General features: G+C 54.4%; 6 protein-coding genes across 6 annotated transcripts; 1 reads left to right on the top strand and 5 right to left on the bottom strand.

The window, feature by feature from the left end:
* Positions 1–138: 138 nt before the first annotated feature.
* Positions 139–803, top strand: PG997_009554 (uncharacterized protein; the record flags this gene model as incomplete). Its single annotated transcript, XM_066813869.1, has 2 exons — positions 139–322; positions 400–803. The coding sequence occupies 2 exons, from the start codon at positions 139–141 to the stop codon at positions 801–803; spliced, it is 588 nt and encodes a 195-aa protein (XP_066665831.1).
* A 419-nt stretch (positions 804–1,222) lies between these two features.
* Positions 1,223–2,284, bottom strand: PG997_009553 (short chain dehydrogenase; the record flags this gene model as incomplete). Its single annotated transcript, XM_066813868.1, has 3 exons — positions 1,223–1,520; positions 1,592–1,982; positions 2,092–2,284. The coding sequence occupies 3 exons, from the start codon at positions 2,282–2,284 to the stop codon at positions 1,223–1,225; spliced, it is 882 nt and encodes a 293-aa protein (XP_066665830.1).
* A 3,582-nt stretch (positions 2,285–5,866) lies between these two features.
* On the bottom strand, positions 5,867–7,642 carry PG997_009552 (uncharacterized protein; the record flags this gene model as incomplete). Its single annotated transcript, XM_066813867.1, has 1 exon — positions 5,867–7,642. The coding sequence occupies one exon, from the start codon at positions 7,640–7,642 to the stop codon at positions 5,867–5,869; it is 1,776 nt and encodes a 591-aa protein (XP_066665829.1).
* A 798-nt stretch (positions 7,643–8,440) lies between these two features.
* Positions 8,441–10,753, bottom strand: PG997_009551 (ribosome-binding protein 1; the record flags this gene model as incomplete). Its single annotated transcript, XM_066813866.1, has 6 exons — positions 8,441–9,519; positions 9,602–9,980; positions 10,048–10,074; positions 10,143–10,212; positions 10,302–10,479; positions 10,711–10,753. 6 exons carry the CDS (start codon positions 10,751–10,753, stop codon positions 8,441–8,443), a joined length of 1,776 nt encoding a protein of 591 aa, XP_066665828.1.
* Positions 10,754–11,870: 1,117 nt separating this feature from the next.
* Positions 11,871–13,937, bottom strand: PG997_009550 (uncharacterized protein; the record flags this gene model as incomplete). The annotated part of the gene is made up of 1 exon (XM_066813865.1): positions 11,871–13,937. The coding sequence occupies one exon, from the start codon at positions 13,935–13,937 to the stop codon at positions 11,871–11,873; it is 2,067 nt and encodes a 688-aa protein (XP_066665827.1).
* Positions 13,938–14,017: 80 nt separating this feature from the next.
* Positions 14,018–14,932, bottom strand: PG997_009549 (uncharacterized protein; the record flags this gene model as incomplete). Its single annotated transcript, XM_066813864.1, has 1 exon — positions 14,018–14,932. The coding sequence occupies one exon, from the start codon at positions 14,930–14,932 to the stop codon at positions 14,018–14,020; it is 915 nt and encodes a 304-aa protein (XP_066665826.1).
* Positions 14,933–15,176: the final 244 nt, after the last annotated feature.

Genomic DNA, 15,176 nt, shown 5'->3' with positions numbered 1-15,176 from the left:
CGTTTAGTAGCGGAAAACGTCATGGACCATCATTCATCATACCCATTACTTTCGCCGCTTGCTTTCTAGTAAATCTACGACGCCGTGTCTCAATCAGAGTAACTCAAGAGCAAATCAACCACCTCCCTGTCCGATACGATGGGCGCGAAAGCCTCCAAACCAGCCCAAGCCGCGACGCGAAAGTTCCCTTCCCGCGCACCGGGATCCGCGCCGCCGCCGACATCGTTCAGCCGCCCAGCAGAAGCCCCCCGGACTCCAACAGCCAAGGGCGGCAGCGATCGTCGTGCTGCCGCGCCGAAAGCTTCCATGAACAAAGATGACGGTGAGCCTCTTTTCCCCTCTCCCGCCTTCCTTACTGGAGTCACAGTTTGCTGATCTATTGTTTCCCAACTTGTACAGCAATCCGACAAGATGCCATGGACCCCAACCCCATCACCGACGCCGCCTTCTCGCAGCGCCTCCGCCAGATGGGCATCGCGACGCCGAACCCGACCATGTCCAACTCGTCGACCGCTTCCCCAGTTGCGGGCCCGTCGTCCCACTCCGTCAGCAGACCGACGCCGCAGCAGAACACGACGCTGAACGCACTCGATGCGCGGCGGCGGATCCAGGAATCGGTCGACGTCCAGGCGCAGAACCCGTCGGCCGGCAGAGAGTACGTGGACGTGGGCGTGCTGAGGCAGGTTCTCATGATGCGGGACCGCGGCTATGCGGCGCCGGACATCGAGAAGCGCCTGCGGCTCAAGAGTGGCGTGGTCGCGAGGGTTGGGCCGCCTGGCGTGATCGCACCGCTGTCGCTGTAGAATTTATGACAAAAGAAAAGAAGAAGAAAAAAAAACGGAATAAGCAAAACCCGCTCGACCATTGATACATGTCTCGTGTGTATAATAATAAAAGTAAAAGGTAAAAGTTCACATCACAAATAAAGACCAGAACCAAGTTATTGGTTGGGTAGTATGGATGCTTCAACTGTGTACAACTAAGTAGGCCAAGGATGTGGACGTATTAAATGTCTATCCAAATTGGAGGTTTTGTCTGAAGAGAACCAAATTGTTCATTTTCCCGTCAAAAGCAGAAAGCCGCACCAGTTTTGCTTTTGGTTACCCAGCTGCCAAAACCTCTCGGGATCCTCTTCTCCATCCCCTGGGCATACTGCCTAAACTCTCAGCGACGACAGAAAATGAGGTACCTCTTAGCCATTGAAACCCTCGCTTTCGCTTGGTTACCAAGCGGCATGCCCGCCGTCTATCCTCAGGTCGGCACCGGTCATGAAGCGGCTAGCATCGCTGAGTAGGAAGACGGCCGCTCCCCGGTAGTCCTCGGGTTTGCTGAGTTTGCCGAGCATGTTCTGCTTGGGCCACTCGATCTCGCGCTCGGGGAACTTCTCGAAGAGCTTCTTGACCATATCAGTCACGATGTAGCCGGGTGAGATGGTGTTCACTCGGATGCCGTGCTGGCCCCACTCGGACGCCAGGTTGCGACTGAGCTGGATCACGCCCGCCTTTGAGGCATTGTATACGCTATATTTATTGATTTAGTCAGCGGCCAAGATGGGAAACAGATCGAAAGGTAGATGCGAGTGGCTTCTTACGGGCAAATCAGTCCCCGGTTCGCGACAGTGCCGCTCATACTCGCAATGAAAACCAGACTGCCCTCCTTCTTGAGCCGCACCATCTGCCGGGCCACGGCCTGGGCCGTCATCAGCACGCCTGTTATGTTGATACCCAGCATACGGTCCGAGTCCTCGGCCGTGTACTCGAGGGCGGGGGTCTCTTGCTGAATGCCGGCCGCGGCGATGAGGCCATCAAGGCGCCCGTGCTCGTCTGTGATCTCCTGCGTGACCCTGTTGATGTCCCCCGCACCCAGCCTTACGTCGATCTGGTGGTACGTCAGCGTGGTCTCGAGCTCGCCCGCGGCGCGCTTAGCCACGGCGTCGTACTTGCTGCCCGCCGGGGGCGGCGCTTGTCGGTCGAAGACGTGGACTGTTGTGCAAAGACAGTGAAGTTAGCCTTGTGATTAAGAGATACCGTGTAACAGGAATGAACGATAATAACCAAGATACCGAGAGCGAGGTTCTCTTCCCCTTCTTACCTTTTGCGCCGGCCTCTAAGAGAGCTTCGGTTTGAACAAGCCCAAGCCCCTGGGCACCACCCGAGACGATTATAACCTTGTCTTTCAGGCTGAACTCGGGTAAGAGCGCCTTTGGACTGTGCTTGATGGGGTCAACCGTTTGGGTTACCGGCGTGCTGTGGAAATTTCTGGAAGACTGTGTCGCCACAGCCATGTTGCTTGTAATGGGTGGTGTATAGACCCTAGGCATGAGACGAGATACCCGTGTCCGCGCGGTTGAGGAGCAGTTTACCCTCCCCGCTGGGAAGGCTTGGCGGTATAATCTAGGTACGACGCCCGACATTGTCAAGTAGTACGTGAAATGGTGTACAATGTATGTACTCTTTCTGTTTCAGCCGTTGATATACACCAGGTATGAGGTCCTTAGTTCAAGTGAGGGAAAGACGAGTAGGAGGAAGTCAGGTATCCAAGAGACATTGGCTTTTATACTTTGCACTAGATCGGATACCCTTGGGGACAGTAGCGCCGGCGAGAACAGATAGTGCATATAGGACCAGAAGAGGCAGCGTGACCGACAAGGGGCAGGAGGAAGTGACCCACGATGGTCTTGTCGTGAGACTCCGGGGGAAAGATGGGGTATACACATCTAGTCCGGTCGACGGATCCCGAAGACTTTCCGACCTACCCAGTGCCCATTCATATAGAAGCCAGAATAGCCCATAGGCGCGATCTCCCTCCCCTGATCCTAGTTCCCGAAAGCAAGCTCTCCATTAGGGGGTTCTTTCTGCAGCCGCCAAGCAAAGCCATTGTGGCCAAAGGCGAATGGGGGCCCCTCTTCTTTGGATTCCAAACGGCTCAGAAGCATGCGCGGAGGTCAAGTCGGTTGCCTTTTTTTTGCTTATTGTTCGGACGCCCTCGTTCTGTGCGGCAGAAAGAGGATGGGCAGACGGCAACTTTGGCCCGGGCAAGAGCTCCGGTGGCCGCGAATGAGGGGCGGCGGTTGGAGGCTGGATACATGGATGTATCCGCCAAACCTGGGGAAACGAGTGGGTTTTCCCCTCGATAACTCAACCAAGTCTGGCTCTGCAGAGGAACACAAAGCGGGTTTACACGGGGCCGGTCTGGTCTGACGACGTAACGTGAGAACTGATACCGAGATCGATTCGCTGCTCCCTGTTCGGGTTCTGGCCTGTTCGAAAGATGTGTCCACATTCAAGACTATTGAGGTCACAGACGCATCAGAGCGATGAAGTCAGATCCATCAATGATAGAGGGACTCGGGACTCGGGACTCGGGACTCGAGGGAGGGAGGTCCAGTCTGCGGCTTGCCCAAAAGGGTAATCCCGGGGGAGGGACGAAGTCACGAAGGAGGGTCTGAGGCTGCCAAGACGAGACAGTTGTGGTGATGTACTACACCTCCATGTACTGTAGGTAGGTACTTAGAAGTAGGTATGTTTGTACCATTCAGTATGGGGGAGGGCCTGGGGGCCTAGTGCTTCGGTACTTAGTGCCTAGTGCCTAGGGCGCCCCCGATGAAGCTCCCCGCGTACATCGCATCAGTATATGCTGCAACTAAGCGCACAAATAGCATGGAAGCCGGTGAATGGTGAATGCAGAGCGGACGTCTGGATGAAACACTACTATACCTCTGGTGTGCTATACCAGCATCTTTCTTCAATGGAGGTGTAACGGCGAGAAATGCAAAACAAGGAGGGCAGGTGGGTGAAGTTGTGCAACCCACTAACTGGGACGTGGGACGGGCGTACTTGTGCAGGTAGCCTAGGCAGGCGGTTAGGCTCAAGATTTAGGTTAACACTGGATTCTGGGGGGTTTGAGGTACATAGGAACAAGTTACAACCTCACCCACAACAATACAACCACAACCACAACCCCGCAAAGTCCCAAGTCTTCCCCCTTGACGTATCTCGCATCGTGATTTGATTCCGCGTCGGATTCATTATGTCAAGAGTCAGGACTGCAGGCCAGCTGACGAACCCCGTGTGACACGGCATAATGCCGGCATGGGTGGTCTGTTCTTGTTCTACCAGCCAAGCCATGCAAAGCCTCCTCCACCTGCATACATCAAGTCTGCAGCTCTAGGTACATACATACTCAGTCAAAAAAAAAAAAAACTTTCTTCCTTTGTTTTCTTAAACCCTCCTGAGTCCTGCCCCTGCCCCTCCCCTGCCCCTCCCCCTGCCCCTCCTGTCGACCTCCATCTCCATTCTTGAGTCTCCTGGCACTGCATGGTCACAAATATACACAGCATACAAATCCCGCGGGATCAGCGGGATCATTCGGCTTACTGCGGCGCCAGCTTCACCTTTGTGGCTGGCATAGAGCACTGTTTGTCACAGTCGCTCGGGGGCTTGCTTATTATATGTAAGGTGCTTGGCTATAAACAGCATGTACACGCGAGCTTCAACTCATCTTCAACATCCCATCAGCTCATTTGACTCTTCTAATATCCCACTTAGTCCAACATTGACTCGGGATTAAAGCAATACCAATGCGTAGGTATGTTATAGCTAGCTACATAACCAAAGTTAGAGGTGGGAGTGAATACTTACTCTACGTATGTACCTACTTACTTATCCTTAAGTGTACCCCGGTATGCAGCCTGTATGTGGGCACGACTTCTGCATGAAAGCAACTGCAATACAGGATGCGACTTCGGCCCCATGGCGGTCTATCTAGATTTCAGATGCGACCTGGGCATTCCAATATTTGCTAATAGGAGAAGCAGATACGCAGAGTAGCGCCGGCATGATGGTGCGCCACCGCAACCATCTTGGCTTTTATTGAAAGTCGTCTGGGGAACCCCCATCGAACCACCCAGAATACATCGAGCACTGCCGACTATTCTGGCCGATCTCCATGGGATAATTAGCCACGCCAAGCCAGCCTCTGAATCCAGAGTCGTATTTTTCCATATCCCCAGTGGCCACTCTGACTAACAGCGGCAAGATCGGCAAACCTAGAGCTGTCCAGGTGCATACGTACTACTGCTTTGTCTGCTTTCTGAGCCCGGGTTGTGTCGGATACGGCAGGTGGAAGGTCGGTATGGGCTGAGACTGTTGCGGCTCTGCGTGCGGGCACGGGGTAGGCCGCCGTTCATCCCTCGACCATATATCGGCTGCTCTGGTTTTCCATAGGTCTCCTTCTCACGCAGCAAGGTAGATGCAAGCGAGGTTGTCCGTCCAAGTCTTGCCCCGTTCCCGCAGTGTATACCCCAAGGACCAAGAGAGCCTGGCCAGATGCGACTTCGGCTCCCCTGAACCGAAATGCAACGTCGCCGTTACTTCGCATCTGGCAGGAGATAGAAATCCACCTGTCCCATAGTTATCTGTTTTTCGAATGTCAATTTTTGCATATGAGGTTGCCTTCGCCCTACTCGTCCCGGGGGTCTCTGAGTTGCATTCATGACTCGCAAGGTAGTCCGCCCCATCGTGATTCACTGCACTGCTGGTCGAGTGGTTTTGATACCGAAATTGAAGTCGTTTACGAACCCCCGTTTTAAGCCTGATAGAGGAAAGGTACACTGAGAAAAATAGACCATCCTGATAAATTCCCTTGGTCGCCTGTGTTTGCCTGCCGAAGACTGTCCTGTGATATAAAACCTTGGCCGTATTGAGCCAATTACCCACGTATGCTTCTTCCCTTGGGGTATACAAGTTTCCCGAACGCCATTCCTAATTGTCAAACCCCACGTCCTTATCTGACACCTCCATTCCGAGGAATCCCTGTCGTAGAACAGGCAACCTCTTCTCACAATACGTAGTACATGACAGTACATCTAAGACTGCTCTCCATTCCCGCTGGCTCCATTCGTCGTCCCCTTCGACCGCCCCGTGATGTCCTGCCAGGTGGCGCCGAATCGGCGCCCCGTGCTGGCCAGAAGGCCCTCTTCTTCATCGGCTTCGGCTTCTTCGTCGAGCTGGTATACGTCAAGCTTAGGCGTTCTGAACAGGGTGGTCAGGAAGACCACCAGGAAGATGCCAAGGAAAGCGAACTGCGCCCAGAAATCGACTGCGCCAAACACGGGCCAGTTGAGCGTGATGCGATTCAGAAAAGTGCTCATGACGGTCGGCGTGCAAGTCTGGAATGCATAGTGGCGGTCAACCCACTCGGAGCAGGGCTTGACTGCCTCTGGGTGGTCCTTGCAGCTCGGCTGCTGATCGAGATGGTGAGGAGGCAGGTCACAGAACATCTGTGTGCCGAAGGATGCATACTGTGGCGCGACAAGCATGGCAATGGCGTAGTTTATGGCAAGTACCATCAGCGCCAGCATCACCGTTGCGATCAGGAGGGCTTGCGGGGCAGTTCTCCCCTTGCGAATCTCAAAGATACGCAGCCAGAGGAAGCGAATACCGATCGTGGCCAGCCCGGAAATTGAACTGCAGAAGAAGAGTATGATCAATAGAGTCATCAGGATGTAGTCCACCGGGAAAGCCTTTGCGGTCTGCACGAAGATCCAGTTGATGGGCTGGAAAACATTAATGTGAGCCAGAATGTAGCCACAGTGGCTCTTGCAGACCGAGTTGGCGGCCTTGTCGATGCCCGTGATGAGCATGGAGACCCACACCAGGATGCAGACCAGTATCAGGAGCAAGCCGCCAATGAGCTTGATAGGTCGGAACACGGCCTCGACCTTGCTCCATGCTCGGACGAGCCAGCTCTTCCCTTGGCCTTGAGCTTCGGCTGCAAGTCGTTCTCGCCGGACCAGCGTTCGTTCTTCGCGAACCAACGCTTCTAGCTCACGTCGATCCTTCTGTGACACACCTTCCGCACGACCCGCACTGCGCATCTCCAGCTGCCGCTGGCGTTCGCGGTTCTGGTCTAGCTGAGATGCGGTGTTCTCGGATAGCTGCGGGGCGGAGATTGACGGTGCTGATTTGATAAAGGATACGGGCATGAGGGCGAGGCCGGCTCCCGTGTACAGAACATAGAGGATTGTGCCCAGGGTGACCAGCAGACCCAGGCCAAACGTCAATGCCTTCTCGGCATGGTTCTCGTCGAGCAAGCGCTTGAAGAAGTCAAGATCGAGATGTTGGCCGCCCTTATTTCCTGCAGCGGGCACGAAGAATCCGATTAAGAAAAGGATGACGACCAAGAGGACGAAGGCAATGGTGTACTTGGCTGCGCCCCAAAGTCTGCTGCCCAGAGTTTGATGTCCCTCTTGTTCTTCCACCTCATCGTACTCCTCGTACCAGAAGTAGGAGAAGGGAATGACGACCATGCACAGCAGGGCGTCGAGGCTATACAAACAATAGTATACTACTTTCAAAGTAAAGAGGATATTGTGGACTCGAGTGGGTGTTGCCCATTCTTTCTTGACGCCGTTCGCCGAGTCGGTCGTAGCGGATACGAGGGCAATGTCGACGGGCAGGAGGAAGACGGTCGCCAGAAGCGCCGTCAAACTCAGGATTGTGACGGTACTGACGATGGCAGAGCGTTCGCGGTGCGTCTGCCAAGTAAAAGTGACTAGAGCTGCAGCGATGAGGGCAATGCCGATGGCGACGGCGTATGCCACCCAGATCAAGCTGACCTGTACATAGCCAGCGCTGGCCATGGTGGGCTTGGGTGGGAAAGACGGCTGGTACCCGCGTCTGCTGCACGAATGAAGATGAAATCAGGGATAGAGTTGGTCAAAGGCGTTATGTACGCTGAAATGAGCCACTTTTGAATGACTCGAGAAAGGATGGGAGATCTGAAAAGATGAACCCAAGGAGATGAATCAGATGTTTGTTTCTTGCCTGCACTTGCATAGCTTCAAACAGTGAGTGACGTAAACAAGACGAAACAGGGATAACCCCGGCAATTGCATAAAAAGCCGATATGGCCCGGGCAGCTCCTACGGATATTCGACATTAGCAATATGCACTAACCCTCATCCAACCTTAATGGCCAATCCACCAGGATGGATGGGGCCTCCTTTGGAATGGATTCTCGCAGTCCCAGTTACAGTCAAGTCACAAGTCACAGTCACGGGCAAGAATAGAAGTCAGGATTCTTTGTTCGTACTTTTTGATTCGTTCGTTCGGTTCTCCCCCTTTTCGCTTTCATTCTTGCTTCCTAGTCTACATTGCAGGCGCCAGAATAAACTAACCGGAGGAGTATAGCAAGGTTGGCGCAGAGAAATCAAAAGAGCGCAAACCCCATCCTGCATAAATGACTTTTTTAGGGTTCCCTCATTCATTCCCAAACCGCGAGGAGCAATGGAACCCATTTCTTGCCCTCAGATGCCATCCATCGTCTATCACGTATAAAGATGAGCGTAAATCATTACTGGACTTCTCTTGAACCCAGCCGTAGCTCATCGAGAGACCTCCCCAGACCCTACTCCCCAGAAAATAGAAAGTGTGTCCGTTTATCGGGAGGACATGGCCTTGGTCACGAGGCGCTTCAGGGCAAGCTCCTTCTTCTTGAGGTCCTCGGCGGAGGAGTCCTCAATCTCCAGCTGGCCCATGGCGTCGCTGAGAGACTCCTCGATTCTCTCCTTCTGGCCACGCTTCAGCTTCAGCGACATTGTGGGGTCCGAGACGATCTCCTCAACGCGGCTGATGTAAGACTCAAGCTGCTGCTTGGCCTCGAAGCGCTTGCTGAAGGCGTCATCGGTGGACTTGAACTTCTCGGCCTCGCTGATCATGTTCTCAATCTCAGCAGACGAGAGCTTACCAACGGAGTTGGCAATGGTGATGTTGGCGCTGCGGCCCGAGGTCTTCTCAGTGGCGGTGACCTTCAGGATACCGTTGACATCGACCTCGAAGACAACCTCGAGAACGGCCTCACCGGCGCGCATGGGGGGGATGGGAGCCAGAGTGAACTCTCCGAGGGAGGTGTTGTCCTCGCAGTTGACACGCTCACCCTGGTAGACGGGGAACTGAACGGTCTGCTGGTTATCGGCAACAGTGGTGAAGGTTCGCTTCTTGATGGTAGGAACGGTCTGGCCACGGCCGACGACGGGGGCGAAGATGTTGCCCTCCATGGCGACACCCAGGGACAGGGGAACGACATCCAGAAGAAGGAGGTCAGAGGTATCGGCGGAAGTAGCCTTGCCGGAGAGGATACCGGCCTGGACGGCGGCACCGTAGGCGACAGCCTCATCGGGGTTGATGCTCTTCTCGAGCTTCTTGCCGTTGAAGTAGTCGGACAACAGCTTCTGGATCTTGGGGATACGGGTGGAACCACCAACGAGGACAATCTCGTCGACGGCGCTCTTCTCGCAGGCAGCGTCCTTGAGGACCTGAGCGACGGGCTCGAGAGTACCGCTGAAGGCCTTGGCGTTCAGCTCCTCGAAACGAGCACGGGTGATCTGAAGGAAGAGATCATCGCCATCGAACAGCGAGTCGATCTCAATGGTGGTCTGAGCACCGCTGGACAGGGTACGCTTGGCACGCTCGCAAGCAGTTCGGAGACGGCGCAGGGCACGGGCATCCTTGGAGATGTCTGGAAGAAGGAGAGGTTAGTAAGTGATACGCAACAAGAACAAGTCAACAGATCTTTAGCAAAAGGACGGGCCCGAACTCACCCTTCTTGGTCTTCCTGGAGAACTCCTTCTTGCAGTGCTCGAGGAGGTTGGTATCGAAATCTTGACCACCCAGATGGGTGTCACCGGCGGTAGCCTTGACGGTGAAGACACCACCCTGGATGTTCAGGAGGGAGACATCGAAAGTACCACCACCCAGATCGTAGATGAGGACGTTGCGCTCCTTCTCGGACTTGCCGGAGCCGAGACCGTAAGCGATGGCGGCGGCGGTAGGCTCGTTGATGATACGCAGAACGTTCATGCCAGAGATGGCACCGGCGTCCTTGGTGGCCTGACGCTGGTTATCGTTGAAGTAGGCGGGGACGGTGATGACAGCCTTCTCAACCTTCTTGCCAAGCTTGACCTCGGCAATCTCCTTCATCTGTAGTCGCACATTGTTAGTGGTCTGTGGACAGTTGCTGAGGGGCAATGTTTTCGTCTTTGCTTACCTTGGTGAGGACCATGGCAGAGATCTCCTGGGGGAGAAAGTCTTGGTCTCGCCGAGGTACTCAACCTGGACCATGGGGTTGGAGCCCTGCTCGACGACCTTGAAGGGCCATGATTCGATATCCTTCTTGACGATAGGGTCATCGAAGGGACGACCAATCAATCGCCTGTTGGGAAGGAGGGGTAAATTGTCAGCAAACCATTGCACTGTGGTATGCAAGAAGAGGGGGAAAAATCGAAGCGAGGGCCGGCTTACTTGACGTCGAAGACGGTGTTGACGGGGTTCATAGCAGCCTGGTTCTTGGCCGCCTCACCGATCAAACGCTCCTTCTCGTTGAAAGAGACGTAAGAGGGGGTGGTGAAGCTACCCTGCTCGTTGGCGATGATCTCGACATTGGTACCCTCGTAGATGGCAACACAAGAGTAGGTCGTGCCTGTTGATTGCAGTCATGGTCAGCATCGCGGTGATTTTCTCTCTCGCATTTTTGTTCTTCATTGGCAAAGGCTGGTCGTCGTCGTCGTCGCCGCAGGGCTGCTTGCGCTTGCTGCGACGATTCCGCACAAGACAAATCCCATGTGCGTTTGCGCACAGGGAATTTTGTCGAATGTGGGATAAATGTGGGCGGCGGGCACAAAGCAAAAACGGGTGGTGGTGAAGTACATACCCAGATCAATGCCGATGGCACCGTCGTAAACTTCGTCCGCCATTATTGCGACTGTGATGTTCTTCTCGTGAAAGATGAGAAAGATGAGAGAAAGAACAGAAGAAGGGGAGTGGATTGATCAAGAGGGAAAGGGAGACAGTCGACGAAAAGATGCGCCTCGGAGGAGTACAGGAATTATCTAGATTTTGAGGGCCTGGTATTTTTCTGCCCAGTGGTGGTGGGGCTGGTGGTAAAGAAAAAAAAATAAGTTGCGACCTGCTCGTCAGGCTTATCACACCGCCACCAGCCCACTCTCCCCCTCACTCACAACCCGCGCAGGCCAGCCAAATTTTCAAAGAGGGCCCGTGCTTTTGCTTCTTTTTTCAATCTTGCGCGGGAGGTGGGCGAAAAAGTGGGAGAGTGGGAGGACTTTGGCGCTCAGGCAGTACTCAGGCTCTGCTATCTGCCTATCTTATCCGGCCGGCGGGCCAAATCCAACGCCTGAGACTGGTGAGGGAGGGGCATGCTTGCCTATCGTTCGCCATGGGCTGTGTTTTTCACACCACTAACAAATTGAGGCGAGCCCAATTCTGCTCTTGTTGAATATTTGCTGCTCAGCTAGCCTGGACCCTGACTCAAATTTTTGCCCTGGCCTGATGTTCCCGATATTCTCACGTTTACTGCTATCCACCTCGGTAAAGTCCCTACATGTACCCAGCCTAGTATACGGGGTCCCCGAGTTCGTGCAAGTTGCATGCATCCTCTGAAGAGAAAAGAATATTGCAAAAGACCATCCAGATTCTCCAGACTGTGAGCGCCGAGTCGAGGCCCTTTGAGTTGAGTTTTTCACCTTGCACGACTGCTCGCATGGTGAGAAGGAGGGGGCGGCGCATCGGGATTGGCCTCGGGTTACTTGGGTAAGACAACATATCCACCTACACGGCCCCGAAGTAAAGGCTTTACAGAATGTCACTGCAGTGACTAAAGCCAGCCACCGCTGGCATATATGCGCTCCCTAGAGCACCGCGTGTAAATGCTGTACGTGCTATGCAAGTAGTCTAATAGGATCCACGGGAATAAAGAAAATAAGAGCCTTGAGTTCCTCCCAATGCTGGATGCAAAAACCCCTGAACGCCCACGCATGCCTTCAATCACAAAACTGTTTTCCTCGTTCGGCCTTTTTACAACACAACCAGGTTCCCTATCGCCAGACCCTGGCTCTCGACGTGGTACCGTCTGCGCAGTCCCAGGCTTTTCGCCTGCTCAAGGGCTCGGTATGTCTTGTCGCCGCCTCCCACCATGACCATAGCAATTGGGTTATGACGCAGTATGCCCGCAGGTGTCTTTTGTAGCTCGTCCAGCAATGGCCGGATAAAATTGAATCCCCATGAGTTACCTTCCGATTCATCTTCCTTGTCTTCCGAGACAATGATGACCAGCTGCAGTGCATTGCGATTAGGGGCGAACGACGGGATATTGGACAGTTTCTCCGAAAAGGAGCAGCCACCACGCCTCATCACAATGACCTGATGTGCTTTCGCCGCGGCATCCGGGAGCTTAGCCCGGCATGCCTGGTCAGCAAAATAGACATGGCCCCAAGTTAGGGACTCGATATTTACGCCAGTGACTGGGTTGGGAGCTTCGCGAACGTCAGGCAACGGTGCTGCTCCTAAGCCCGCAGGCAAAATTGCTGCAAGTTCGGTGTACTCATACTCCGGCTGCTGAGCCGGTTCAGGGGCAAAGGTAGAGGCCGGTTCGCGCAAGACCGAAGTGATCTGTTGAAGAAACGAGCTGAAGATATTCGAGGACCCAGGCGATCCAGCCATCTCGATATTAGACTGTACTTCGCCTTGTGCCTTGCTGTCAGAAGCGGTAAAGTTCGTCGGGGTCTCCATTGGTGGCGGGGGAATCTCCGTCTGCAAAAGGATATCGACACTAACCGAATCCCTGATTCGATGGAACAACGGGTCTGACATCTCGGCAAGAACATCTCTTGTGATGAAAACCTTCTCGTCGCGACCCAAGGCTAAATGGCCAATACTGGAGACTCTCCAAGCACGTTCGATGTAGTCTGGGGGCTCTTCTAGGACAAGTGTGATTTTGAGACCATTCAAGCTGCTGATCGCAATGCCTTCGCTGCCCATTCGGACGAGGTTGTGACCTCCAAACATGAGGCTGAAAGTATTCCCTACAGAATGTTGGGTATTGGTAGGAAACTCGATGACCGAAGTATGCTGCTGCCGCATTGCCGCGCACATGCCATTGAGCGGGAGCATTGTTGGCGGTAGTGTCCAGGGGAATATTGTGTGGTTGGACTTTGGTTTCATCGCATACGCCACCGACTTTTCGCGTGCGACCGTGGACATCTCCTGGTTCGATATGGCGTGGATATTAGGTATGTGGTGTAAGCGGATCAGGCTAGCTGCGTGATAGAAATCTGGCCGCGCAGCTGTGGCTGAACCAGACAGCGGAGGAAGTTTTGGCGGCACGGGACAGGAGTTGGTATACTTCTCATCATAGTAGGGCAGGACTCCTTTCTCAACAGCCTTCTTGCGTGCCTTGGGCTGTCCTGCTTTCCGTGGGATGATTAGCGGGTGCCCTTCTGTGGTGAACACATAAGGCGCATCCAATTTGTTCAGCGGATGGTCCGAATCGAAGAGCAAATACAAGTACTTGGCAGTTTCTCCCAGAAAGAAGCTTTCCATGCGATCGCTCTTCTCTCCAGTCCGCACATCTTGCAACCCAGACCAGCCACACTTGGTCCAGCACCGTCTCCTGACGTCTTTCAGGACCATCTCGCCAGAATACAGATACCACGGGTCTTTGGTAGCTCGGTAGATGTGGTAGGTGGATTCGATAAACTCTGGCCGACCCGGCCACCAACCGAGCCCACCTTCGACATGACCATCTCGGACAGACCAGCGTTCCGGCAGGGCCGAATAGCGAGTCCAGAGAGCCGTGTATAGTAGATGTGTCCCGATTGCCTCGTCCAACTCTCCTGCAAGTGCCAGCAAGCCCGAATAGTAGGCGCCCAAGCTGTCGATCCAATATGCCTGGGGCGAGCCCGTCGAAATGTGGGCATTGATGTAATGCGGATGGTGCACATCAGAGTACAGGTGCCGCTTGATGGCAGCATGAGCATGGTGCCACGCTTCCAGGAAGGCATCCGCCGAGTTATCCTCATCAGTCAGCGGAGTATAGAGAGAATTGGGGTCCAGCTGGCTTCCGTAAGGGGCCGGGTTCGGCATGGTCCGGTTTGGTAGGTCGTGCCCCGAGAGTAAAATATGGGTCTTGAGGGCGTATTCAAAGAAACTGTCGATACCAGCTCCTATTCCAGAAAACCCCCTATCCAATGGCCTGCTTCGGCATCGACACCGGCACCGATGAGACCAATGTTACTTCTCCTCGACCAAACAGCCCAGAAAGCTCTCTTGGCGGCCTGCTCGAAGCGGGGATCACCCGTCAAGCGACTTAGCACGGTGAACTCGAGAACCAAGCTGCCGGCACCAGCGCTGCACGTCTCTGTGATTTCCGGGAAACCCTCCTCCCCATTCGAATGTAAACTGATATTCTCGTGCAGTGGAGAATTCAAATAGAACGGGATCCCGTGGCGTAAATTGACCCGCGGGTAAGGCATGCCTGTTTGCGTGTAGAAAGCCGGTAGCAAGCGCTGGGCCAAGTCTAGGGCTAGCCGTAGTAGCTGGCCATCATACTTGAAGCCTCGGGGCCAGATGATGGGGTTTTGCTCCAAGTCGTCGCCATTTCTCCGGGGGTCGTATCCTGCAATCGGCAAATCACCAACAGCAAACAAGTGTGCACTCAGAAGTCCACCGACGCCTCGAATGACGGTTTCAAAGACCTGAACCTTGCTGTCCACGTCGAAGCCTCTTGCGCGAAGGCCCTGGCCAGACCGACCATGCCGCCCATCTCCATACTGTTCCACCAAGGCAGCGACACCTGCTTGAAAGTCGGCTAAGGCTTTGGGACCGGTATTGCGGTCGTCAGGCGGCGCGGAAGCAAGGATGGCCAGTGTCGAAAGGCTATCAATCAGGGTCAGGGAGTAGTTCCCCAGGACGTCGTTCAGTGCGACATTCCGAGGGTTGAGCGCATCGCGGGTCAAGGGTGTGCACGAGACAGGGCGTAGCTCGTCTTCGGGAAATGCGATGTGCATGTAGTTGTCGAAGCCGTGGTAGAACATGTCGACGGTCTCTTGCCTGAGTTGCGCAACGCGATCGGGGCGCATGGCGCCCACGGCAAGCGACCATGCCGATAGGAAGAGGATGCATAGTGAAGTGCAGCAAGCACGAGGCATGCGCCTCAATGCATTGTGGTTGGAAGCCAACGTGCAGCCGGCCATGCCTGGCAAGGGCATTACCGGCAGTAAGTATCACGACGATACATGTAGGAGGAACCGGTCGAGGGACGTGGGCGGAGGTAGCCGGCAGAGACAGGGTCGGCGTGTGCAATACCGGTAGAGGCCAAGCAAC

Source organism: Apiospora hydei (assembly GCF_038363865.1).
Source record: "Apiospora hydei strain CBS 114990 chromosome Unknown utg000007l_segment0_segment0, whole genome shotgun sequence".
NCBI lineage: Eukaryota > Fungi > Ascomycota > Sordariomycetes > Amphisphaeriales > Apiosporaceae > Apiospora > Apiospora hydei.
The sequence above is the reverse complement of the archived record's forward strand: the minus strand, read 5'-3'. Positions and strand labels throughout refer to the sequence as shown.